We start from the raw sequence: 27,976 nt of genomic DNA, 5'->3' as shown, positions 1-27,976 counted from the left end.
CTGAAGATTTATTTCTCAAGCTGAGGAATCTTAATGAAATAATGATGCTACAAATGGCAATAGTTGGAGATGAACTCCAACAATGGACTAAGAAAAATAACAACTTTCTCAAAAAAATCTATTGTGCAGAATCTATAATGCAGGGGTAAGTAGGGCTGGCCCAGGGTGCTAACTGGAAATTTGGCCCCTGGGGCAAATTCATGATTGAAGGGAGAAGCAGAGTTTCAGGGATACTCAGAGACCAGTATCCTCACTGCCCACGTCCTGCACTTTAGGACATTACTACTCTTCTCAGCCTGGCTGCAAACTTGAGCTATTTGAGGACCAAGAGTATCTTTTGCCTCATGTAGTATCCCTAGCACTTAGCACAGTGGCAGGCCACAGCTCTGGCATATAGTAGATGCTGAATAAATATTTATTGATGGAAACTGGCAGTCCGTTCTGTGTGTACGATGGAATTACTGGGGAAACTGGGCCCAGAAGGAGGGCCATTAAGGTGACAGGACCAGGACCCTCAGCAGGTAATGGGGCCCCCAGGGCAGAGGAAGGATGTCTCCATCCCTTTGTGGTCCTCCGCATTTCACCAAAGGAGGGAAAAAGGTGAGGGATGACAGGGAAGAGAGCTTTGGTATAATTAAATGCTCAAAATATGCTTAGCACTGAAGGTACAAGTACAGGCAAACAAAACAGTTCCCACTCTCAAGGAGATTACATTCTAATGAGCAAAGAGAAGTCCAGAGAGTGAGTCCAGCCAGGAGCAGAGACTGTATCTTGTTAGTTTTTTTGTACCTCCCCTAGTACCTAGCCACAGGGTCTTTGCATGTAGTAGATACTAATTTAGCCATGTTTGTCTTGCAGTTTATTAAGCGAAATGACCAAAATAAAGGACCTTATAGAAAACTCAGACGATGACGAGAGAAGTCTGTCTGGAAATGAAACACATCTAAAACCGGAGGCCAAAAAATGGGTAATGTATTCCAAGGACGTTAAGGGCTATTAAATTTCACTTTGCTTACAAATACATGAGGGGAAAAAAGTTGGGGGATTCAACTACTTGTAACAGCATTTCTCTAATGATAAGAACAACAAAATCCAGAACAATGAATAGTGATCCAGAAGCTACAAGCTCTGGTTTTAGACTGTGGCCACTCTTGGGAGATTGCCCTCCAAATAATAAGAGTTTGGCTCATTGTGCCCCCTCCCAGAATTTTCTCTGGGAACCTCTATGCAGTGAATGCAGTGAACCTCTAGGTCTCCACAGATGTTGGTTAAAAGGACACCAGGTAGGGGCAGCTAGGTGGCACAGTGGATAGAGCACCGGCCCTAGAGTCAGGAGGACCTGAGTTCAAATCCGGCCTCGGACACAATGACACTTACTAGCTGTGTGACCTTGGGCACGTCACTTAACCCCATTGCCTAGCCAAAAATAAAAAAAGGACACCAGGTCCATGCCAGAGCTCAAGCTAACAATATTGGGTATGAGTCAGCCTTTACTTCACCTCTCAAACATTATAGAAAACATAAAAGACTTATAGAAGCCCATAAATAATACAGAAAAACACTTATGGTCTCACGGGAGCCTGTAGCAGTCAAGAAACTCCTCTCTCCTCCAATGAGTCCCACATTCTACCTCAGGGACTCATACAGACCTCAAGCCTTATCGTACTACCCTAAAGATTTGGCCTCAGCTAAAAAGGGAAATGAGTTTAGGGTTATTTAGAGAGTCAACCTCTCACATTCCAGTGAATCCCACTTTCTAAACCAGAGACCTATCTAGACCTTCTCAGGACTCACTCCCAAGGGAAATAAACTTGAGGTTGCTAAAAAGCAGCACTACTGAGCTTTCATTACCTGAATAACTCATGGTAATAGTCAAGGGCAAACTCCTGGTGTTGAGCTCTTCTCAATGGTAGCTCAGTGATTCACTGCATCTCTAAGTTCAGGGGCCACATGTTCAATCCTTAGTCTAGGAACTCTCACCTCTCAGCCAGAGGCTTCATCTCTCTGTAGTTACCATCTCTTAGGCCAGAAAGTTGCCAAAGCTGTCATTTTGGAGACTGAAGTAGAAGCTTCTTGGTGGCTAAGCACAAGGGCAACTTTGGGCTTTACCTTTACCATATAGTGTCTGGGTCTCTTCCCAACTGACCTTAGGCCCATCCCCCTTTTATAAGCCCAGTACAAAGGCATAGTTCTAATCCAAAGTAAACTGAGCTAATCAAATCATCTCTAATGCTAAGACTTAATCACTAATACTTAATGAGACAGGTAATATTGAATCCAGTGAAAGGGAATCCACTCTATTGGAAGTTATAATTATTGAAAATATAGTAATTGGTTTTAGCCCAACAGAAATACGCAGTGAAGAATTTGAATAATGCAACTACTTCATGGGATTCATTATTCCCACTATCAGATCTAACTAAATTGTTCATTAAGAGGCAACAGTCCTAGGCACTGTACAAATGCCATCAGGAAGGTGTCCTCAGTTATGTCATTGAGATATTAATGAGAATGTCCAAACCTTCCACAGAGAAGTATAAACAAAGTTCTAAAATTATTGGGTTTTATGGCCCAATCTTCCTCTTGGTTCATACCCTCTACAACATGGGGGGAAAATGTCAGAAGGGGTTTCCTGATAGAGGAGATTTAGTGCTTAGAGTTATGAGGCAAGATGCTTGGGTTCTGTCCTGGACTTGCTTTGCAATGGGCAGACTTGACTTCTCAACTTAAAATGAGTATGTTATATATGATCCTGTTTTCTTGGTATTTAAGAAATGAGCATGACTTATATGACTTCTCAAATTACGGGTGGTCTAGTTCCTTCCCATTTGTCCCCTTTCTCTTGATTTTTTTTTCCCCTATGGATTCCATCAGAAAGAAATGTGTCTGGTCTCATTTCAGTCTGTGAAACTGAGAATTACTTAGCTGATCCTGCATAAAGGAAGGTTGGGATTGTTAACCTTTACCCTTGAAACTGAATTTTAGTCATGTCGTCTACCTGTAGAAGGCTGTGTTTGTAAAGGTAATATAGAGATTGAATGAGAATTTCAAAGGTTTGCCTAAAAAGTTTTTGTCCTAGAGGACTCAGGCATTAGCCTGAGGAAACACAGACAGGAAGTACTATGTGATGATAAGCTGATTCAACTTCCTAGATAGAACACAGGACCTCTAATACCATTCATCTACACCATGATGCATGTAGACATCATGCCATTCAGCCCTCTCCTGTGCCCTCTCTCTGTTCCACCTAAAAAAAGGCCCTCATCACCTCAAGAATCCTATCATAATGTGGGGGCAATCATCCTTATCATCCTGTGAGTGTTAAGTTTTAATGTTATACTTTATGGTCAGTTCCTCTCTCTCTGAATTTTTCTCATAACAATGTCTATAATTCTTTGATAATTATATATATATATTTTTGGTCATCCCTTCTTTAGTCCGTCCCATTTCCCAGATAACCATATAATTCCTCTCTATACTGGAACTATAGGTTTATCTTAAAATGTTATATTTGTATAGTGCGCAACTTTAGGAAGCATACTGTGTAGTCATCCTAATAGTCACGAAGTTTGACAGGCCTAATTTCTGTCCTGTGCAATTCTTTTCTGAATCGGTGCCAGGAAAAGTTGGATATGAATGCTGAGAAGAATGGGTTTCATCCAAACCAACACAATTGGCCAAAGTCAAATGATGCTAAACCTACTCCACCACCTGCATCTTCTTTATTCCTGTCAGAGGAGGAACCTCTCTCTTATAAACTGGACCAGTAAGTCTTAACAAATGTAGCAGAATACTTGAAAAATTTTTTGGAGCACAGAGAACATAATTATGTAGAAAAATTACATGGAAAAAATTGGGTATTATGGTTTAGATCTAAACTTAGGAAAAAAACAGCATTTAAAATCTAGGAGAACTTTTAACTTTGAAAAATAGTAGTCATGTCAGCATGTACCTCTGTGTGAGAAAATCTTTTCACCATTATTTTCCCCCTCCCAACAAATGAGGTATTTTCATCATGCTTGTTTGCTGGGCATGGTCCAACAACCAGTTGCTTTCCTTTTTGCCCAATCCCCATTCTCACTAGTTGTCTTGCTGTACTTACTGTACTTGTCCTATCTGACACAAGACACCAGGGAACAAAAATGAACGGTCATGAATACAAATCCATTACATAACTGCTTGTTGTTTCATCTGATACACTTTAAAACTCATCTCATCAGAATATGAACCTCTTCTTATTCCAAGGGACCATCTAAGAGCTGTAGGTCAGCCTACATGTGTCCTGGGTAATTATGGTCTGATTAAAACAATCACAACCAAGGTTGTCAACTCATGATTACTTAAAGCATTGTTTGCTTGTTTTTTGGCTTTTACATAGAAATATTTATTTCAGAAGGTTTAATCACAAATATACAAATTTACTCTCCTAATACATGGGAGGCATAATACCCTCTCCTCCCTTAAAACACCTCAGTCTCTTGAGAGAGGAAGGGGATTAGGTTTATAGCTTAAGTTGGTTCCTAGTCCCAGTTTAATACCTAAAACTTGCCTAGGGCTCACGTCCCAAGCACCCTGGTTCATCTGGGATTTCCTTGCTAGTTAGTTGGCTGCCATCTGGACTCCAAGGTCATCACCATGGCTCAAACTCCTGGGTCTGTGGGGATTGCTTACAGAACTTGAAACTGAGGAAAAGCAACAGAGAACGGAGACAAACATCCCTAGACCCATTTCTTGGAGCCAGGGTAAAAGGATCATGAGGAGAAAAATCCTTTCCCTCTCACCAGTTCAGTTCATGGTACACATGTTGTGGTGAACCACGATCTTCACTCTCTAAATAAATTTCTAAATAACATGTCATTTAGAAATATATATATATATATATATATATATATATATATATACATATATATATGCATATGCATATATGTATACTATCCTATATGAAATATAGGTACTGATTTAGATTTTTGTAGCTCCTTATAATTTTTAATGGTTTATTATAAGCTTATTATTAAACATCAACAAATGAAACCTGCTTTTCAACTGTGCTTGAAGGATTTGTAATCTTTGATATCAGAGGAAATACCAGAATTTCTCTTGTAAATCAGATCTAGAGTAATAATGCTTTTTCTTACACGATTTATAGAGAGGAGTGTAGTACTTCTTTTAAAAATTGCCTTTTAAATTGGTTTCACCATTTCTACCTGATGAGTTTCAACACTTTTGCTACCATTGTATTCAGTTATGCACTGGTGTCAATAAAATTGACATTTGTGAAGCAAAAGAAAAAAAAAGAAAGAAAGATAGCATTCATGTACTACTCAAGAAAATCCTACAAGTGGTTTGGGATTAAGGAGCATTAAAGGAGCCCCTCCCCACCCCTTTCCTCAGAGTGTATGGCAAAGACATTTGGAGAGTGGTAGACACTCTTTTGAAAGTTTTGATTAGAGACAAAATTTACAAATTTTTTTGTGGAATTAGTTTTTTGTAGAATTTACAAAATTATCATTAATAGAATCCCCTTTATTTTTAATTTTATTTTAAACTTACCTGCAAAAGAAGAAAAGAAAAAAATTGCCACATACAGAGGAGAACATAAGAGAGGATTCAATATAAAGCAATAAATTTCCATTTCAAGAAAATCTATGTAATAAATACTACACATTGTTTTCAAAGCTGTCCAGCTTTTCTTTGCTTCTTTGTAGGTTTTCTTTTGTTCTCTGCTATGCACTTTTTGTTTTCTCCCCTCCCCCACCAAAGAAGACTACAATTAAGCATATATACACATATATATGTGTGTGTATATGTGTATACATGCACACATATATAGATACCTATAAACATACACATATATTCACATATGCTTATTTCCACCTGTCATCTGTATCTCTGAATGTGAATAGCCTCTTCTTTCATAAATCCAAGTCTTTCCATGTTTTTCTAAATCAACCAGCTGATAATTTCCTACACTATAGCAATTCTAACCCAGTCACATTCAATCTGAGAGATTGTCTAGGAAAGTGTTTTTCCCCCAATTTTCTGCATTCCTTTTATTCTTGGCTGCATAAGTTTTATTTATACAAGAACATTTTAATGTAAAATAATCAAAATTATCCATTTTCTACTTTCACAATGCTCTCACCTTATAATATGGTTTAAGGTCTAATACTACTGAATCCCCTTCTTTTTACATCTTTTTCCCTTGGTTTCTTTGAAATTCCTGACCTTTTGTTCTTCCAAATGAACTTTGTTATTATTTTTTCTAACTCAGTACGATAATTTTTTTAGTAATTTAACTGGGATGGCATTACATAAATAGATTAGTTGGGTAAAATTATAATTTTTTTTATTATATTGGCTTTACCTGCCCCAAAAACATTAGTTCATTTTAATTAGATCTAACTATTTGTATAAAAAGTGTTTTGTGTTTATACTGGTATAGTTCCTATGTCTGTTTTGGCAGGTATATTCTCAGATATTTTATGGTGTCCAGTTATTTGAAATGGTCTAAAACAATATTGAATAATATGGTTCACACATACTATAGTTTCTCTATTTTTCTCTTTTGACTAAATCTATTTTAGCTTTAACTTTGTCTGAGATCATGACTACTCTCCCTACTTTTTTATGCAATAAATTCTACTCCTGACCTTTATTTTATATTTGCATGTATCTCTCATTTTTGTAGCATTTCCCAAAAGCAACATATAGTTGAATTCAAATTTGTTATCTGCTTTCAGTTTCCATTTTGCGTGTAAATTTATCCTATTCACATTCTAAGCTATAATTATTTGTTGTATATTTTCCTCCTTCCTATTTTTCCTCCCTTTCCTTCTCACCCTACTCCTATCCATCTGATTTACGTCTACCTGCTACCCTGCCCTTCCATTCCTTAACCTAACTCCCCTAGAATCTCTCCCTTATTCTCTTCCCCTATCCCATCCCATTGCCGTCTTGTTTCTTTCTGAATTTAGAAGACTTTTATGCCTTTCTACATATACTTTATTCCCTCTTTAACCCATTCCTGTTAATCTACATACCCTTTTCTACCCCACTTTATCCTGTTTCTTCACCCTTTTATTTCTTTATAAATTTAGAAGATTTTTAATACCCTTCTAAATGTACGTGTTGGTCTTTCTTCAACCCATATCTGATGTGAGTAGGATTCCAGCACTACTAGCCCTCCTCCCCTGTCTGATTCCTCTGTATCAGTTCTTTTCATGCCTCATTTGTATGAGGTAATCACTCTTTTTACCTTTTCCTGCACAATTTTGTTTTTTAGAAACATAGCATACTCACCTCTACCCCAATCTTTCTCTCAAACTACCCATTTACTAATGACAATCAGGCACATGGTTTACATTTCCATGTATAAGAAATAAACAATTTGTCCTTATTGAGTCCCTTGTAATTGGTCTTTGATATTTACCTTACCTTTCTCCTGGATCCTGTATGTCAAATTTTCTATTGCTTTTAGGTCTTTTTGTGACCAAATCCTGAAAGTCTGTCAGTTCATTGAATGTCCATTTTTTTCCATTCAGGATTATGCTTTACTGGGTATGATATTTTTTACTGCAACCCCAGTTCTTTTGTTCATCAATATATAGTGTTCAAAAACCTGCAGTCTTTTAGTGTAACCACTACTGGGTCTTGTGTAATTCTAATTGTGGCTCCACAGTACTTGAATTGTTTTTTTTCTATTTGCTCATAATATTTTCTCCTTAACCTAGGGGTTTCAGAATTTGGCTGTGATACTCCTGTAGGTTTTCATCCTGGAATCTCTTTCAATTGGTGATCAGTGTACTTTTTCTATTTCTGTTTTCCCCTCTTGTTCTAAAACTTCAGGGCAATTTTCCTGGATGATTTCTTGTATTATTGTATCAAGATTCTTTTTTTGCTCATAACTTTCAGGTAGTCCAATTATTATGTTTTCTTTTCTTCTCTTTCCTCCAGATGAGTTGTTTTCTTGTGAGATGTTTCACACTCTCTTCTGTTTTTTCATTCTTTTCCTTTTGTTTTATTATTTGTTGGTGTCTTATGATGTTGTTGGCTTCCCCTTGCCTAGTTCTAGTTTTCAAAGAGTTGTTTTCTTAAGATTCTGGATCTTCTTTTCTACTTGGTTGACTTTCTTTTCATAATCTTCTTGATTTTCCTGGATTATTCTTTTTAAAATTTTTTTTCCTCAATCTCTCTTCTTTGATTCTTCATTTGTTTGTTTTCTGATGAGGCAATTGAGGGTTGAGTGAGTTGCCCAGGGTCGCACAGCTAGTGAATATCAAGTGTCTGGCCTGAGAACAGATTGGAACCCAGGTCCTCCTGACTCCAGGGCCTGTGCTCTATTCACTGTGCCACCTAGCTGCCCCCTCTCTTAGTTGATTTTTAAAGTCTTTTTTGAATTCTTCTAAGAATTCTTTTTTGGGCAGGTGACTATTTGATGTTCCTCTGTGAGGTAGGACAGGCTTTTTTTTTTTTTGCTTCAGTATCCCCCTCTGAAGACAAACCTAGGTCTTCTCTATTCCCATTGTGACTGTCTATTGTTGAGTTCTTTTTCCTTTGCTTGCTCATTTTTGTTTTGTTTTTGTTTTTTATTTTTAGCAGCTTGTTATTATAATCCCTTGTAGTCCTGGGGTGTGGAAGATGGTGCCTCTGGCCTCAAGTCCTTCTTACTGTTATTTTTTGAGCTTTCTCTAGGGCGTAACCTCTGCACTCCTTTCCCCCTCCAAGCCACAGCTAGCACCCCCAGGCTCCCTGAGGACCCTCCAGTGGCTGTAACCTTCAGTTCTCCCCTCTGGCATGGAACCAGAACCAAGAAATCAGCCCTCCTATAAGTGCCCACAGCCAACAGCATCCCCTCCCCACTAGAATCTCTCTCCTTTTTTTGAAGTTTAATTGAAGGCTTTCTGATTTTTTTTGCTGACGTCACCTCTGATAGTACCCTCCACCAAAGCAAAGAAATATTGTTAAGCAAAACAAACCAATACCTTGGCCATGTCTAACAACATGTACTTTATTCTACCTCTTTGTTCAGAGGAGAGAAGTATGTTTTACTACCTGTCTTTTGAAGTCAATATTAGTTATTTCATGTACTTTAGTCATATTTACCTAGGCATTATTATATCCGCTTTGTAAATTATTCTCCTACGTTTGTTCTTTGCTCTGATGACATCATATATATTTTCCCAAGTTTCTGTGAAATCTTGATAGTAGTAATTTTTCATGATGTAATATTTCATTACATTTATATGCCATAATTTTGTCAAGCTATTTCCCCATTTTATGGGAACCTACTGTGTTTCTAACTTTTTGGTTTTTTTTTTTTTGCTATCACAGAAAGTGCTGCTGTAAGTATTTTGACATATATGGAATCTTTGCCTCTGTCCTACACCTCTTTGGACACCTAAGGGGCCCAAGGATATGAATTCTTTAGTGATTATTCTAATATGGTTTCAAATTGTTTTCCAGAATATTATATAAACTCATAGCTCAACCAACAGGACATTCACTGAAATGATCTCTAGGCCTTCTGAAATTTAAAAAAATCAGGTCAGGAAAATTATTTGCATAATGTTTTGAAAAATAGAAATGGTTTCATTGAGTCTTTTTAAATGGTAATTAGGGGGCAGCTAGGTGGCACAGTGGATAAAGCACTGGCCCTGAAGTCAGGAGGACCTGAGTTCAAATCCAGCCTCAGACCAAACACTTGACACCGGCTGTGTGACCATGGGCAAGTCACTTAACCCCAATTACCAAATAAAATAAAGTAAAATAAAATGGTAATTAAATATTTTGGGAGAGAAAAAAGATTAAAAAAATCATCCCTCTTTCCTAGTCAGAAGTATCTTTGAGGTCCATTTAGGTGGTAGGAGTGGAAGAAAGATTCTATGATCACAGAGAATGAAGAAAAAAATAAACCTATGCAAAGGTTAAAGATAAATGTTTCTGATGATGTTGATTAATCACAGCAATATTCCTGCAGGATTAAAAAGAATTTGTTCTACAAGCTAAATTATTGGAATGTGAGCGTGTTTCTTCAAGTTAAAGAACTTGAAATTGATCACAAAAACTGGATTGAGAAAAATAATATAATTGTCCAAAATATAAATGTAACAGAAGAAGCAGTAAAAAGGTAAGTAAATGTCCTCTACTAAATGTTTTATGTGGGAACATTCCTTGTCTTGGTGACAATGAAAACACCTTAAGTCTAAAACTAGTCATTTATACAAAGTTTTGCAAGTCTGTTGAGGTGAAGAGCTTAGAATATAGTCTTCAGAGTCCTAATTTAAAAGTTTCAAAAGCTCATTCAACGTTATTGTATTTTAAATATTAAAAATACTGAATCTCTTTAGATAGTCTCTGAAGTCTCTTCTATCTTTAAAGCCCTGATCCTTTGATCCTATTGTAACCAGTAAGTTGTTATTTAGAGAAGTTTAGAGGTTTGTGGTAGAGCCTGATTCCCTTCTTTCTTTTCCTTTAATTTTTTTTTCATTTTTAGGCAATAGGGGTTAAGTGACCTCCTCAGGGTCACACAGCTAGTAAGTGTCAAGTATTTGGTCTGAGCCCAGATTTGAACTCAGGTCCTCCCAACTCCAAGGCCAGTGCTCCATCCACTGCACCACCTAGCTGCCCCTTGACTCCCTTCTCCTACTGGTTAAGTTGGTAGGAGAGATTCTTTCTAGATCACACTTTTCTTCTCCTCATGGGTGGCCCAGGACCTTCCCTCTTGGTGCATGCCCCTAGTCTACTTCTTTTGAGTTGGAGGCTAGAGCTTCCTTGATTCACCTACATATGTACTAGTCTCCTGATTTGGGTTCAACAATGACTACAGTATTCTAGGGGTGAAATTATCATATCGGTCATTTTTTTTCTGTAAGGTTATTAATAAAACCCAAGCCAAGATGAAATCCTCTCTTTTTACCTAAGGATCTCTGTTCCATCTAAATTCTGTGTCTTTCCAGCTAGTCATTAACATCCTCCATTACACTTCCCTGTTGTTTCAGTTGTGTCCAACTCTTCATGACCCCATTTAGGGTTTTCTTGGCAAAGATATTAGAGTGGTTTGCCTGTCATTTTCTAGTTCATTCATCTGTAAAATGAAGAAACTGAGACAAACAGGGTCAAGTGACTTGACCAGAGTTACGCAGCTATTACATGTCTGAAGTCAAATTTGAACTTAGATCTTCCTGACTCCAAACCTGATGCTCTACCCACAGCACTATGTAGCTGTCTTTACATGTTCCTATGTGGAATTAATATATTGATATATGCATCACAAAGCACTTATGATCCATAAGCTTTTTTTTCAATGAGATCAAATCCAGAAATAGAAATGGCTTTAAGAAATACCAAAAATTGTATAGAAACACTTTCCAGAGTGCTCATGGGAGAGAGAAAAGGAAGTCCAAAAGCTCACTAAAGAAAATACTTCATTAAAAATTAGAATGGAGCAATTGGAACCTAGTGACTTTATGAGAAATCAAGAAATTATAAAACAAAACCAAAAGAATGAAAAAATAGAAAACAATGTGAAATATCTCATTGGAAAAACAACACTCTTGGTAAATAGAACCAGGAGATATAATTTAAAAATTATTGGACTACCTGAAAGTCATGATCAAAAAAAGAGCCTAGACATCATCTTTCAAGAAATTATCAAGAAAAACTGCCCTGATATTCTAGAATCAGAGGGCAAAATAGAAATTGAAAGAGATCCCCAAAGGAAAACTCCTAGCAATATTATAGCCAAATTCCAGAGTTCCCAGGTCAAGGAGAAAACATTGCAAGCAGCCAAAAAGAAACAATTCTAGTATTGTGGAAACACAATCAGGATAACACAGGATTTAGCAGCTTCTACATTAAGGGACCAGAGGGCTTGGAATATAATATTCTAGAGGGCAAAGGTAGTTTTCCTACCCAGGAAAACTGAGTATAATCCTTCAAGGGGAAAAATGGATATTCAGTGAAATAGAGGACTTTCAAGCATTCTTGATTAAAAGACCAGAGCAGAATAGAAAATTTGACTTTCAAATACAAGACTCAAGAGAAACATGAAGAGGTAAACAGGAAAGAGAAATTGTAAGGGGCTTATTAAAGTGGAACTGTTTACATTCCTGCATAGAAAGATGATATTTGTAACTCATGAGATCTTTGTTAGTATTAGGATAGTTGGAAGGAAAAAATTATATGTATATGTGTATATAAACAGATAAATAGAGGGCACAGGGTGAGTTGAAGATGAAGGAGTGATATCTAGGGAATAAAATTAAGGAATGAGAGAGGATTATGCTGGGAGAAGGAGAAAGGGAGAGGTAGAATGGGATAAATTATCTCACATAAAACAGACAAGAAAAGGCTTTTACAGTGGAGGAATGAGTGGAATGAGAGGAAATGAGTGAATTTTATTCTCATCAGATTTGGCTTAAGGAGGGAATAACATACACACTCAATTGGGTATGGAAACCTACCTTACCCTATAGGAAAATAGGGGCAGAAGAGGACAAGAGAGCAGGGGCATGATAGAGGGGAGGGCGGATTGGGGGAGGGGGTAATGAGAAGCAAACACTTCTAAGAGATAATGTCAAAAGAGAGAATAGAATAAATGGGAGGTGGAATAGGATTAAGGGAAATATACTTAGTTTTTTATAACATGACTACTATGGAAGTGTTTTGCATAACTACACATGTATAACCTGTATTGAAGGTAGATGGGGAGAAAGGAAATGGAGAAAATTTGGAACCCAAAGTTTTAAAAACAAATGTTAAAAAATTGTTTTCACATGTAGCTGGGAAATAAGATATACAGGCAATGGGGTATAGAAATCTATGCTGACCTACAGGAAAATTGAAGGGGAAGGGGATAAGAGAATGGGGAGGGGGAGATAGAAGGGAAGGCAGATTAGGGGAAAGGGCATTCAGAATGCATGCCATCTTGGGAGGGGGGAGGGGCAAGATGAGGAGAAAATTTGGAACTCAAAATCTTGTGGAAGTGAGTATTGAAAACTAAAAATAAATAAATTAATAAAATCTGAAAAAAGTGTATAAAATGCTTTATATATGAGTGTATAAAACTATATTAATGATTATTTTATTACTAAATTACTTATTACAGTAATTATTTAATTACTACATTACTAATTATTCAGATAAAAGTTCCATAAGATTTATTTGTATATTTGGGCTTTTTCCTTGGTGAAGTAGCCCACTGAACAAAGAGGAGAATTAGCCACACTTTTCAGTTTGTGTTCCTAAAAATATTTCTTTAAAATTAGATATATTAATTAGAAATATCATTTTTCTGTCCTTTATAATTTCTATAAAATAGGTAGATTTATCATCTTGAGAAAAATCCATTTGCAAATGACACTCTATTAAATATAATGTTGGATCAGCTTCAAGGAATTTCAAACAGGGAATATTTTTTGTTGAGATGCTAAAAGCATTTGAATGATAGATGTAAAAAAAAAACTATTGGTTCCCTGACATCATTACTATAGTTTGTTGATCAACTAAAAAATTAATATTTTTTGAAATGTAGCTAAAATATTAATTTTCCCAGACAAAAATTTTATTAAATTTATTTCTTTAGGAAGGCTTTATGCTATAATGGAATTGTTCAATTGGCCAAATTTGCTTTGATTTTTTTTTATTTGTAGTTTATTAAGCGAAGTCATTAAAAGGGAAAACCAAACGAAACAGCTAGAGTCAAATCAATGCCAGCACCTTGAAACGGAAAAGGCAGTAAGCATGCAGGTAAGAAGACTTCCAAAAGACTATTAAGTGGACATCTTCTCTTCTAATGATAGTATTCATCCTTCCCTCACCATCTTCAAGAACCTCATACTCTTTTTTTTTTAGGGATATATCACAAACTGACAACAATTTTCTAACAAAACTGGAAACTCTAGGAGTAAGTGGTCAGGGCTGGGATGAAATTTTCAGGACTTTTAATCCCACTCATTGGGGATTGATGGTAGAAAAAGGTTTGATTTCCCTGTTTCCGCCTATTAATACCGTAGGTGCATCTGCTAGGTTAGTGGAATATTTATTTCCATCCTAAAGAATATTGTAGTTGTGTGACCCTGGGAAGTCACTTAGCCTTTGTCTACCCCAGTTTCTAAATCTTTAAAATGGAGATAGTACCTACTTCCCAGGGTTGTTATGAGATTTGAATGAAATAATATTTATAAAGTGCTTTGTCAACCTTAAAGTGCTATAGAATTGGATTACTATTACAGTAATCCAGGCAAGAAGTAAAGAGGTCATGAATTAAGGTAGTAACAATGAAAAATGAAAAGAGGGGGCAGATTCAAGAGATATTGGTAAAGATGGAATTTATAATACTTGGCAACTGATAAATTATAGGAGAATCAGTCAAAGAAGAAAGACTATACAGTTTTGAACATAATAAGTAACTGGGATACCATCAACAAAAATTGAGAAGCCGGGCTAAAGAAATGATCTGGAGAGTCATGGTTTATTCTGGCACATGAGTTCCAGATATTATTGGGACCTCTAGGTGGAGATGTTTAGCAGCAATTGGTTGTAAATGTGAGCCTGTGGCTCCATGAGGAGAGAGGTTAGGAATCAAGTTACTGACTTGCCAATCAACTTTATAACAGTTTAAGCCAGGAGAGCCCCTTAGATTGCCAAGAGAGGGAGAGTGTAGAGAAGAGGACTGAGAATACAGTGCTTGAAATTTAGAAGATAGGAGAGGAAAAAGGAACTAGGTAGGAAAACATAGATGGAACAAAGAGGCAGGAATAGAAAATAGACCAGTTTGGGAAGCAGATCACAAACCTCATAGGAAGGTACACTATAGTTCTATCAGGGCTGAATTGGAGCACTTCTAATGGAGCTTTTCCCCTGCTAAACTACATACATTAATTACACCTTGGGATGAGGCAACAGCTCCTAATTGAATCCAATGCCTGAAGACTGGGTCAAAGAGGGTTGGTCACTGAGTGTCCCATGGGAATGGACTCTTAGGGTAGAATCTCCCCTTTCCAAAGAGATCAGAGAGGTTACACTTTCTTTTGAGCACATCATTTTGGAACTCTGTGTTTCTCTTTGGCTTCTAACAAGAAATATTCCTCTCTGCCATAGAGATAATAGTGGCTACAAAGCACTTAGCAATGAAAGATTGTGCCTGAGTTCAGACCTCAAATTCCTGGCTGCCTCTTCTGCTGTATGTGTCTTTCCTTGTTATTAATAAAATAACAGCTGTGAGACAATTAACAATTAAACAGCAGTTGTGTAAATTTCCAGCCTTGTTGCCTAAGTTCAGGAGTTCTTGGATTCTTCAGTCGGTGCTAGTTGCACAATGTGAAGTATTCCCTGCAACTGGACAACTTCTCAGAGGAGAAGATAATGATTGACAGCATCATAATGAACCAGAAAAGGCCTATAGAGCCATAACTGGCTAGTCCCTGGCTTTGGATCAGATCAATTACTCAGACAAGAAAGTGAACATGCAATGTCTTCAGCAGTTCCCACAAAGTGACTTTACCTTTGGGGGAGATTATACTGATGACAATGATGGGATCTTACTTACTAATGCATATATAATATCCTTTTATAATAATTAGCTTGTTTTATGCCTGGAGGAAAACTAATGACCCTTGAGATTCACATGAATCCACCCTCTGGGGCTTTAAGGAAGTTTTATTTTAGATGAAAAGGTAGGACTATAATACTTGGAAATGACCCATGCCCTGAGTTAGGAAGATTCCTAACATTGAGGAAGAGATTTGGTTCTCTGCCTTTATTTATTAAATAAATGTGTCTATATATATATATATATATATATATATATATATATGTACGTATGTATAAAAATTAACCCCCAGTCTTTTTATGGTTGAAACAAAATTCAGGTCACTAGAAATGTTTGGGTTAAAATCAAGTGCATTTATATGTATAAACGGAAGTTGGGGAAAAAACAGTCCTTTTTCTTGGAGCTGTCTGAAGCATCCTGAATCTTCTACTTCAAGATGCCTTGTAACTGATGGCCCTTTGATATCTCCTTTATGTGTCACAATCTAATCCTCTCTTCTCTTTCTCCTTTCCTTCTTTGCCTGGGGCTGCTTTTCTTCTCATCGTGATCACACTCTTTCCTCTCCTCAGCAAGTTCCTGAGATCTCTAGCTCTGAAATAGTTCCTCCTTTTTAGACAAGCTCCTCAGGGCATGACCAAGCCTCAAAGCCTTTCATGGATTCAAGAAGGGATTTCATCCTTAGTTCAGAATGATGCAATCAAAAAGAGTTCTTGACTCTTTTTGGGATAATTAGTGGAGCCCCATCGTTATGTAAACAAGACTATAAATCTGTTTTAATTTGTGAGTGTTTCTTTTGTGATGGATGAAAGAGATAGCTGTCTAATATCTTGATGAGAGGCAGCCCAAGGTAGGGAGTAGAACTGGACTTGGAGTCAGGGAGACCTGAGTTCAAATCCAGTCTCTTATTCATAGTGGCTATGTAACCCTTTCATTACTCTAAGTAATTCTCTAAGACTAACTTTCTCAGCAAGTGACAGTCTTAAAGGGTTACCTGGGAATACCGAGGAGTTCCCCCATTGGGGATTTCTCTATATCAGTGAAAACACAGGTGTAGGCTGTATACTAAATGTCTATCTTGAGTATTGATATCCAATATCCTCTTTTAGAGGGTTAAATCCTTTTGAAAGAAAGACTGGATATGAGGCATACTTAACCCTTGTTTTAGATATTTTCTAATTTGTTCTCTGTTTTAGAGAGTTCTATTCTGGGTAAGGGCATAATGAGCTAAGAGAGAGATGAAACAAGCTGAGCCCTCTCTTTGCATTCGGGCTGACCCGGAGAATGAGTTGAGCTCCATATCCACAGCAGGAGCCCCTTGTGGAAAGGGGCCCTCCCCATCCCTCTACCTTCTCCACACCAGATGATAGGTCACATAGCAACGATAGGAGATTTTAGTTATCCAGACATCTGATGCAGCTATTTTTCTGCCAAAACAAAATAGGTAATAATATCTTGACCTGCCTTAGTAATCATTTGATCATCCAAAAAATGGGGGAAACATAATTCTTACTAATAAGGAAGAGAATGGTTTGACATAGGTGGAAATGCTGGGAGCCTTACAGAGAAGTGACCATTGTTTAAAAGAGTTCATAAAAGAGGAGGGGAAAGGAGCAACTAGGTGGCACAGTGGATAGAGCACCGGCCTTGGAGTCAGGAGGACCTGTGTTCAAATCTGGTCTCAGACATTCAACACTAGCTGTGTGACCCTGGGCAAGTCACTTAACCCTGATTGTTCACCAAAAAAAAAAAAAGAGAGAGGAGGGGAAAGTTGGAGATAGTCACCTTGTATCCTAGATTTTGGGAAAAGAATTTCAAAGTCTTCAAAGGAATGATAGGTAGAAGGATTCCATTGACTAAAATTCTAGATAAGAAGTTATGCAAGAAGGGATAGGAAACTGTCAAGAATTAAATTTTGAAGACAATAAGTGAAACAATTCTGAGGAAGAGAAAAAATGAGAGTTGTCTGAGGACTGATGTGGATAAACAGGGGACCTTTCCAACTAACTTAAAGTTTTAAAAGAAACACACAAAAAGTGGAGGCAAGGTCAGACAACACAATGAGTATGTAGCATGCTCCTTTAAAAATGTCAAGGATTCAACTACTGTGCATAATACTGCTAGATAATTAAAGACAAAAACAAAAGCCTAATACATAATAACATATTTATAGCTGCATTCTTTAATAAGGCTCCAAAGAAAGAGGTGCAAAGAACTGGGAACAAAGCAGGTTTCATAAGGGGTGCATATCAGTTGAGGAATAGCTAAAAAAAAAATGTATGGACATATGATGTATAGTGAAAAACAACAAATACAAGAAATTTGAAGAAATATGGGAAAATTTATAAGAGCTACTGTTGAGTTAAATGACCAGAGTCAGAAGAATGATATACGGAATGAGACTACATCAATGAAAATGAAAAGTTTACCAAAAGGAAGTCGAAGAAAACAAGAAGTTAGGGAAAAAACAGCAAAGGTTTTAGAGAAGAGAGAACAAGATGTATTTCCTGCTTTATGGCAGAAAGTTGAGGGAAGAAGGAAGATTGCTAGGACAGAATATTTTTATTCATTGTCAAACAAGGTTTCCATATTAAAAGAAAGAGTTCAATGTAGTTAGGAGGGTGATAACTGAAATGTAAAGATAAATGATAGCAGCACAATGAATTAAAAACCTGGAAATAAAGTGGGTGCCCATCAATTGGGGAATGGCTGAAAAAAACTATAGCATCTGAATGTAATGGACTATTATTGTCTGAAGTTATATTACATGTCTGAAATGACAAATACTCGGAATTCTGAAAAACGTAAGAAGGTGTTTAGGAACTGAATTATCTTAATATTTTTGCAATCATTTTTCTTCTTGGTTCTGGAATGACTACAATGTTGTAAATGAAAAGATGACCAAGATGGCAATTTGAACTCTGAATAATGGGAAAACCACTGAAGGTCCTGGAGAAGAAACAATGAAATGTATCTCCTGTCCTTGAGGGTGAAATGGTGGACTCCTAGGACAGAATGTCGAATACTTGTCTAACATAGTCTGTGTATCAGGTGTTTTTGCTTAATTGGTTTCCTTTGTGATAAGGGAAGATTCAATCTGGAGGGTGTTGGTGGAAAACAACTGTCATGAGACAGTAAGAAAAAAATCACCCCAATAAAACACCAAAAAAGTTTCAGGATTGCTAAAGTCCAAATTTAGCTAAGAATGGCAAGGAAAGTAAAGGACCAAAAACAATTTTTTAAGTTACATGAAGGGAATGAGTAAGATCAAAGAAGGCAGCCTACTGGTCATGGAGCTGTGTGACCATGGGCAAGTCACTTAATCTCTCTGTCTCAACTTCTTCATCTGTAAAACAGGGATAATAATAGTATTTGCCTCATAGGATTGTTGTGAGAAATCAAATCAAACAGTATACGTAAAGTGCTTTGCAAACCTTAGAGGGCTATATAAACATTTTAAAGAATCAGCATGGAACCTGGATTCAAATCCTGCTTCTGATGCTTACTGCATGTGTGATATCAGGGAAGTCACTTAACCTCCCTGGGTCCCAGTGTCCTCATGCTGGAATGAAAATGACTAATAAGAAGTTGCTTATCCAAGAGAAGTAAGTTGGTCTAATCCTACTTCCTTTTTTTTTCCCCCCCAAATGATTACTCAGCTAGCAGATGAGGGCAACGTTGTACATATAGTTTACCTAGATTTTAACAAAGCATTTTTAGCAAATATAGAGTATTTCAACTATTCTGTGGCAAATATGGACTAGATAATAATATTACATGAATTTGGAACTGATTAAATGGATCAGCTCTGAGAGAAGTCAAAAATGGCTAAATTGAATTTGACACTCTCTAGTAGAATACCCTGAAGATCTGGCTTAGTGTGATTTAATATTTTCATCAATGACTTGAAATGCTGATGAAATTTGCAGATGGCAAAAAACCTGGAGCATTAACTACCATACTGTAGCTCATTGGATAATAACGTCAGGGTCCAAAAAGACCTTGACAGGATTGAACATTTAACTGAATCTAATAATATAAATTATAATAGGGATAAGTGTAGAGACTTACACTTAAGTTTAAAAAATCAGCTTCACAAGTAAGATATGGTTAGATAGTAGCTTGGCTAGAGGTTTTAGTGAGTCAGCAATATGATGTGGCAGGCAAAAAAACCCCAAACCTAATGCAATCTTAAGCTATGTTAAGAGAAGTATAGCTTCCAGATATAATAGGTTACCTGGGCTACCTCCCTCCATCTCCCATGCGTACTAGTTTATAGGTTGAATTTCCCAATTACACAACTGCTCCCACAGATTTAGATACCCTATGTGTTCCCACACTCCTAAAACTTACCTTTACTAGTCGGGCAGTAGAATACAATTAGCTCAAGGCAAAGGCATATTTTACTAAAATTGCATAGTAAGTACAGTAGCTACAAAACATTTCTTTCCACTTGGGGCAGACTCCCACAAATACTATTGTTCTACAAGAAATGATGAGCAGGATAGTATCAGAAAAACCTGAGAAGACTTATGTGAGCTGATACAAAGTGAAGTGATCCGAAGCGGAAAACATTGTACATAGTAACAATAATGTTGTATGATGACTTAGCTATATTCTGAGCAATAGAGAATGATCCAAGCCAATTTTGAAGGACTTATGATGAAAAAATGCTTTCCATCTCCAGAGAAAGAATTGATGAAGTCTGAATACAAAACTGTATTTTTCTTGGGGTTTTGTTTGTTTTGGACTATGTTTTCTTTTGCAACATGGCCAATTTGGAAATATTTTGCATAACTTCACATGTATAATCTATATCAAACTGCTTGCTTTCTCAAGGTGGGAGAAGGAGGGTGGAGGAGAATTTGGAACTCAAAATTTAAAAATTTAAAAAAAAATATTTGCATGTAATTAAGAAAACTTACATTAAAAAAGTTTTTTTAAGCTGTGACAAACCAATTAGTCAAAAAGTCTGGGCTTTACTAGGGATATAGAAGGCTTGGGATGTATATTATTATTTTTCTATTTTTTTAAGGTAGATAAAACAGGTTTTATTATATTCATTTTACAAACAAAAAAAACTAAGGATCTAGGAGCTTAAGTAATCAGTCTTTATCATACCAATTGAAAGTCTAGGGCAATATTCAAATCCAGGTTTTCTGACTCAAATCTAACCTTCTTGTTTGTTTATTTGTTTACTTGTTTATTTATTTTTAGTTTTCAGCATTCATTTGGACAAGATTTTGAGTTTCAAATTTTCTCCCCATCTTGCCCCTCCCTACCCACCCCAACACTGCATGCATTCTGAATACCCCTTCCCCTAATCTGCCCTCCCTTCTATCAGCCCCACCCCCTTCTCTTATCCCCTTCCTCTTCTATTTTCCTGTAGGGCAGGATAGATTTCTATACCCCATTCCCTGGATATCTTATTTCCCAGTTGCGTGTGAAAACAATTTTTAACATTTGTCTTTAAAACTTTAAGTTCCAAATTTTCTCCTTTCCTCCCTCCCCACCCACCCTCAATGAGAAGGCAAGCAACTTGATACACGTTATACGTGTGTAGTCATGCAAAACACTTCTATAGTAGTCATGTTGTGAAAAACTTAACTATATTTCCCTTCATCCTATCCTGCCTCCCATTTATTCTATATCCTCTTTTGACCCTGTCCCTCCTGAGAAGTGTTTGCTTCTGATTACTCCCTCCCCTAATTGGCTGTCCCTTCTCTTAATCCCCCCTCTCCTATTCCCTTCCCCCCTATTAAGGGTAAGATAGATTTCCATGCCCAATTGAATATGGTCTTCCCTCCATAAGCCAAATCCAACAAGACTAAGATTCACTCATTCACTCTCACCTTCCCCCACTTCCCCTCCACTCTAAAAGCTTTTTCTTGTCTGTTTTCTGGGAGATAATTTACTTGGGATGTATATTAAATAGCACAAAGCCACTCCTCAAGGAATTTGCTGGTTCATAGAGGAGACAGTATGGGCATATATGCATAGAATCATCAAGTAGGAAGTGTCTTTGGAGTTATTTACTCCACTCTTCTCATTTTAAAAATTAGGGAACTGAAACCCGGAGAGGATAATGAATTTGTTCAAGGTCACAAAGCTGGTTGCTCTAGAGTTTGAACCCCAAAACTCTTGACTCTTAACTGTACTCTTTACACTAAACCACACTGCTATTTATATGATATGATACGTAAATACATAAATAATAAAGACCACAGATTTAGATTTAGAAGAGACCTTAAACACCATCAAGTCCATCCTTCCCATATTATAGGTAAGGAAAATGAGGCACGGACCAGTTAAATGGTCTGTCTAGTAAGCGTCAGACAAATAGTAAGCATCTCAGGAAGTATTTCAACCTAGGCATTTTGGACTCTGCCAGGACCCTATCTCCTAGACTATATTGTCTCGCACAATAGTGAAGTTTTATTTAATTTTAATTTTTAGTGTGGACCCACAATTGCATCAGTGTGTAGAGAACTTCTTTGGGTGAAACTTTCCTCAACAAAGCATACTGACAAGTCATTTGTAATCTATAGTCTTAAATAGTTGGCTGGAGTGTTGGTTCTCCCCAGATCCTTTCAATAGGTCTATGTAGTCAAAACATTATCTGCCTATCTAAATATTTCTCCCTTTTCCAACTGCACGTTTGTGTGAAGCCAGATTTTATTCATATGCACCAACTAAAACAGTTATCAATAAATTGAATGAAGAAAATATGAGAATCCAGTTGTGTTCTATTAAGACAGGCATTGAAGAGATTTTCAAAAATATGTAAAACAATGCTATTCTTCTCACAAATGTTTTTGGAGAATGGTTATTTTTCATAAAAATATTATGATATGTTATATGGTTTTTATTATTTTCAAATTGATCGATAAATATTTTAAAAGTTTATCCCTCTTAATTTCTAATACAGTAAATGTTGATATGATTCATATACACAAAAGCTCTTTGCAGTCCTCAATAATTTTTAAGAGCATAAAGGAATCCTGGGACCAAAAACTTTTAGAATCATTGGACTGCAGCATTAAGAGATTAAGAGATTTGCCCATAGTGATACCTGTGTATGTGTTTGTGTGTGTGTGTGGGTGTGTGTGTGTGTGTGGGTGTGCACGAGCACCTGGAGGCCTAGTTTACAAAGTTTAAAGAAGGAATAAGTATATTTAAAAGTCCAAAAATACATAATCCTATACTGCAGAAAATAACAATATAGTAACCTAGTGAGCAATTCTTCCTCTGGTACCCAGGAAAATAGAAGGGGAAGGGGATAAGAGAAGGGGGTGGGGCTGATAGAAGGGAGGGCGGATTAAGGGGAGGAGTATTCAGAATGCATGCAGTCTTGGAGTGGGGAGAGGGGAGAGATGGGGAGAAAATTTGAAATTCAAAATCTTATGGAAGTGAATGTTGAAAACTAATTAATAAAGAAATGAATTAAGAATTAATGAATTAATAAAGAAAAACAGGTTGTGCAGAAATTAACTCTCTTCAGTGGAGATGAAATGGCTTTGTTGACACTTTTCTGAAAAATTTTTTTTCCAGAAAATTAAGCCACAAGCAGTTCTTTTCCTCCCACTTAGATGGTCTAGTAACTGGAACCTGCTATACAAGGCTAATTTCAATTACTGTCTTAGATATTGTGAAAAGGCTGACTTCGACTCCTCTTATAAAAAAGCACCGGAGTCAAGAGATCTGTGTTTGAACCACAGTTCAGACTTTATTAATGATGTAGACTTAGGCAAGTTACTCAATCTACCCCAAACTAGGTGTCATCAGCTCTAAAATGGAGAGGATGCGACTTGTTGTGAGGTTGTCAAATTAAGCAGTGTAGCACGGTAGATCTGGGTTCCAACTGAAAACAAACAAACAAAACCCAACCCTGATGCTGGACAAGTCACTTCACTGTCTATACCTCAGTTTCCCCAGCTGTAAAATGAAGAAGTTGGTCTATAGGATAGCTAATAGGGTCCCTTACAGTCTAGGATTCTAAGTGTTTTGTAAATTGTAAAAGTGCTCCACAAAATTTGAGTCCTCTGTGTGTCGTTTTCCATTTTGTAGAATTAGAAGATGAACTACCCTCCATGTTGCCCTCTACTCCTCTCCGTGCCCCACCCATTCCTTTCCACCAATCTTTATTCTTCCCTCAGTTTGCTTTAAAAGATGCAAGAGGACTGGTCTTGAGAGTCAGGAGACCTGTGCCTCAGCTCTGATTCTTGCTAGATGTTTGACTCTGCATGTGCCATTGTTTTGCTCAGCCTCAGTTTCCTCATTTGTAAAATGAGAATAATACTTGCCCTATCTACTCCATGTGGTTGTTATGAAGACAGTGCTTTGTAAATCTTAAAGTGTTATACAAAAGTGAGTTATTAATATAATTATTAGTATCATTAATATTTTAAAAGATTTTGGATTTTGAGACATGACTTGTGATTGCCTTGGGAATAAAAGCTTTGCATAACTCTCTCTACAGTAAAACTGACAGAGATTGAAAGATCTTGTATCAATCAGGGTTTCTAAGTTTTCTTTATTATTCTTTTTAGGCCGTTTATGAGGACATGACTGTGACGAATAGAGAGCTGGAGAAATACCAGTTGAACCAACAAGAGGAGACAGAGGCTGAAATGATTAAAATGAAACATATTAAAGATTTGAAGGCACTGTCTCCTCAAACTCAGTGTTTAGACACAAATACTTCATCCTGCTCTACAAAATGGTAAGTATGGGGGCAGCTAGGTGGCACAGTGCAAAGAGCTCCGGCCTGGGAGTCAGGAGGACCTGAGTTCAAATGCGACCTCAGACACTTGACACTTACTAGCTGTGTGACCCTGGGCAAGTCACTTAACACCAATTACCTCACCAAAAAGCAAAACAAAAGCAAAATGAATATGAATGAGTATGAATAAAGATGAAATCCTACTTTCCAAAAAAAAAAATAAGAAGAAAAGCAGTTCTAACTTGGACACTACTTTGTCTATTTACTCTCACCCATATGGACTGATGGCAAATAAGATGAATATTTTCTCCAATAACCTAAGACAGTGACAGTTTTGATGTGAGCATAACATTCAGAATATAAATTCCTTAAGGACAGAGACTAGATAGGATCTAACCTTCCTATCTTCTGGGCCATGCACAAAAGGGGCATTAGAAAAGGACTTGCTAAATTGATTGAATTGGGATATAATGAGAAGGCTATCTGGATGATGCTATCAGTTGAAGAAATTAGGGTGATTGCAAAACTTCCACCTGGAATGTAAAAACAACCCCAAAAAAGCAGCCTGTGGTTGAAAAAGAACATGGTGTATAAATCCAAGAAAGCTTTCCAAAATAGGATTTAGAGACAAAAAAACAAAAAGAAAGAAAAATAAGTATTTCAAATTCAAGAGAATCATCTTGACTTTTTCAAAGGGAAAAAGCCATTCAAAATGAATGGAATTATTATTTTAAAACCATTCAGTGTAGTTATACATGCTCTTGGGTACTCACAAGCTGGAATTTTAATCACATTGGGTATGTAAGTTTTCATTTAACAGCTGAGATTTTGGAAATGAAAACCAATGTATAGGATACATACATACATACGTACATATATGTACATATTTATACATATATACATACATAGGTATACATGCACATGTGCCACTGTACTTGATTGGTAAATTAAAAAGTCTTGAAATATGAACTAAATTAAAATCTACTTTATTTGACTTGTTTTGAAAGCTAAAATTACATCAAGGAAAATAGGAAAAAAATCATGGTTGTGTCTTAAAATGTCCCAGTTCAATATTTACAAAGAATTAATGTTTTTGGAAAATCAGAAAGGAAAAATTGTATCAACAGTGACAAATGCTTTGCAGTGCTGCGTTCATTTCTTCATTTACACAAGGCAAACATATGAAGAATGAATGAAGATTTTAAATCACTTCAGGATAGGCACCTTCAGTCTCTTGTGACAATTTGAATACCTCTCAGGCCTGGCTAGATTTAGTTTTATTAAATGAACGAGTGAAAAAAATCTGATGGTGTCCTTCACTGGTTTACATTAAAATCTAGCATAACTGCCAAGAGACACATTATGGATAAGACCTGTGATTGAATTGGAATAGAGAACTCCCAGTGAGCAACTTCTTTCTACCAAAGCACATCAGCATGAGTTCTGCAACTCGTGGTCTTAGCATGTTTCCTAAGGCAATGAGAAATTTGACTTTTGCCTGGGATCACATAGCCAATATGTGTCAGAGAAGGATTTGAACTCAGGTCTTCCTGACTTTGAGGGTGGCTCTTTAGATACTACTCCATGCTGCCTATGAAGAGATAAACACTGGGAGGAAATGCCAAGAAATTTTATTTGTATTCATGAAACTCACTGAATTGATCCCCAAAAAGATTAAATAATTTTTGTTATTCCCTATTTTACTTTTTAGAATACATTATAAATACCCAGTACTCAATGCTCAACCTGTGATCTATCAATTTAGTAGTCTCTTCCAATGACACAGTCATAACTTATCTACACTTGCCTATCCTGGGTGACTCAAGTGTATGTTCTCTCCAAAGTTTGTTGGGCAGGAGGTGGGGATGGAAGGGTAAGGCAGCCAATATGCTGAAGGCCTTCCTTACTTTCCCCCAACATTGCAAAGGTAGCAGTGGAGCACTCTGGCTGTACACCAGTTATTCCTCATAACCAGTTCATGAAGTTATCCAATTCATTGATGATGTTTTTTACCCCTGTTCTTTTTTGGAGTTCCTTCTTGTTTATATGTTACATCCTACCACCATTGACTCTCTGTAATATCTACCTTCAGTTCTTCAGAGGCAATGTTGTTCTACATCTGGCTGCCATATAGCAACACTATGTTAATGTTGTTCAAATGGACCTTTGCTTTCATAGGAAGCTTGGGGTCATTAAAAGAGCTACTTAATTTCCAGAAGGAATATATTCCACTTTTCTTCCTTTTTAACTTGCCCATCTGTATTGTCTATCCCAAATACATATTCTATTTGACAAGATCACATATGGAGATATTGGTGAAGAAATTCTTTATCCATTTGGTCTTCCCTTTGTGGATAGATAGGCCAAACTCCTTTGAGTGATACAATTCTCTTCTAGGAGATTTTACAACATTCTGGGGCTTGGTGGTTTATATTAGTACAATGTCAGCAGAACATAGGAGCATCTGAAGAATCTTACCATCCACAGGAAACTCCTTTTCACATGGACTGTCTGTTGGATGATATCTAACACAGTGGTTAACATATATCTCATTTTTATGTCTAGAAGAAGAAAAAATCCCAAGACTCTCCCCTTAATACTTGCAAATATTCCCCCTTAATCTCTTGCAAAAGGAAGTCTGGATTAGGGGATTAGCTCTGATCTAAAACAACAGTGATAAGTGGATTTCTTTATTCACTCACTCATTCATCCATATCCATTCATTTATTCAGCTATAGCAATGCTGGGGTGGTCTAGGAAGTAAGGTTGTTCAGCCTCATTGATTAACTAAATAGTTTCCCAATATAAACTTTGAAGTTTGAGTCTATACTCCATCATTTCCTTCACAAATCTGTTGCACGTCCTACAAAGAAAGACCATATTAAGGATTTCAGAGAAAAGTTCTAACTTCATATCCAGATCATGTTTACATTTTGAAGTTACATTGCCTGTGATTATCTTCATGTTTATAATGACATTTTTTTTTTTGCAGGAAACGTGTACTATGGAATTTTGTATTTTTTTATGTCTTCGCCATCTTTGGATTTTCATGTTATGTACTTTTTATTGATCCTACATTTATCTTTGAAACCATGCTCCCTAAGATGCTTGGGCACCAAAAAACGTGGGCACTGAGACAGCTCATTGTTCCCTTCATGTATTCGGAAGTAGACGACTGGTTGCCAACTTAAAGAGAAGACATTATACCATTAGCCTATTAACTTTTTCCCGTTAGAATTTTGGTTGTTATTATGTTATCATTATTTGTTTTTAATATGATACTGCTTTTGACAATGTTAAGCATTAGATGGCTATAGAACAAAAATAAAGTATTCATGTCTTACTTTAACAATGGAAAATTTATTTATTCCACCCTCTGACTACCAGGCTCCCTCCCCACACTGATGCATCTTCCTCAAACCATTGACCCTTTCCTCTCAAGTAGTTAATGCTTAAGGATTAAGGAAGAGAAGGACCTAAGTGACTTCCCTTTTGAGCAGTGATTTTCAAACTTTTTGGTCTCAGGACCCCTTTACATTCTTAAAAATTCTTGAGGACCAAAGAGCTTTTGTTTATGTGGATTTTATCTATCAATATTTACTGTCTTAAAAATTGAGATGTCTTAGTATTTTTATCAAAATAGTTTTGACGTCTTTGGCCCTCTGAAACCGTCTCAGGGACTCTCTTCCAGAGGTTTCCAGAACACA

At 36.7% G+C, this 27,976-nt stretch overlaps 1 protein-coding gene across 1 annotated transcript; it reads left to right on the top strand.

The window, feature by feature from the left end:
• Positions 1–4: 4 nt before the first annotated feature.
• SMCO2 (single-pass membrane protein with coiled-coil domains 2) lies at positions 5–27,595 on the top strand. Its single transcript, XM_020977144.2, has 7 exons — positions 5–145; positions 859–967; positions 3,621–3,766; positions 9,977–10,126; positions 13,650–13,746; positions 24,097–24,269; positions 27,262–27,595. The coding sequence occupies exons 1-7, from the start codon at positions 42–44 to the stop codon at positions 27,458–27,460; spliced, it is 978 nt and encodes a 325-aa protein (XP_020832803.2). The 5' UTR covers positions 5–41; the 3' UTR covers positions 27,461–27,595.
• The last annotated feature ends 381 nt before the right edge of the window (positions 27,596–27,976 follow it).

This window comes from Phascolarctos cinereus, unplaced genomic scaffold (genome assembly GCF_003287225.1).
Source record: "Phascolarctos cinereus isolate Bilbo 61053 unplaced genomic scaffold, phaCin_HiC Scaffold_1;HRSCAF=81, whole genome shotgun sequence".
Lineage (NCBI taxonomy): Eukaryota > Metazoa > Chordata > Mammalia > Diprotodontia > Phascolarctidae > Phascolarctos > Phascolarctos cinereus.
This window is presented reverse-complemented; position numbering and strand designations above follow the sequence as displayed.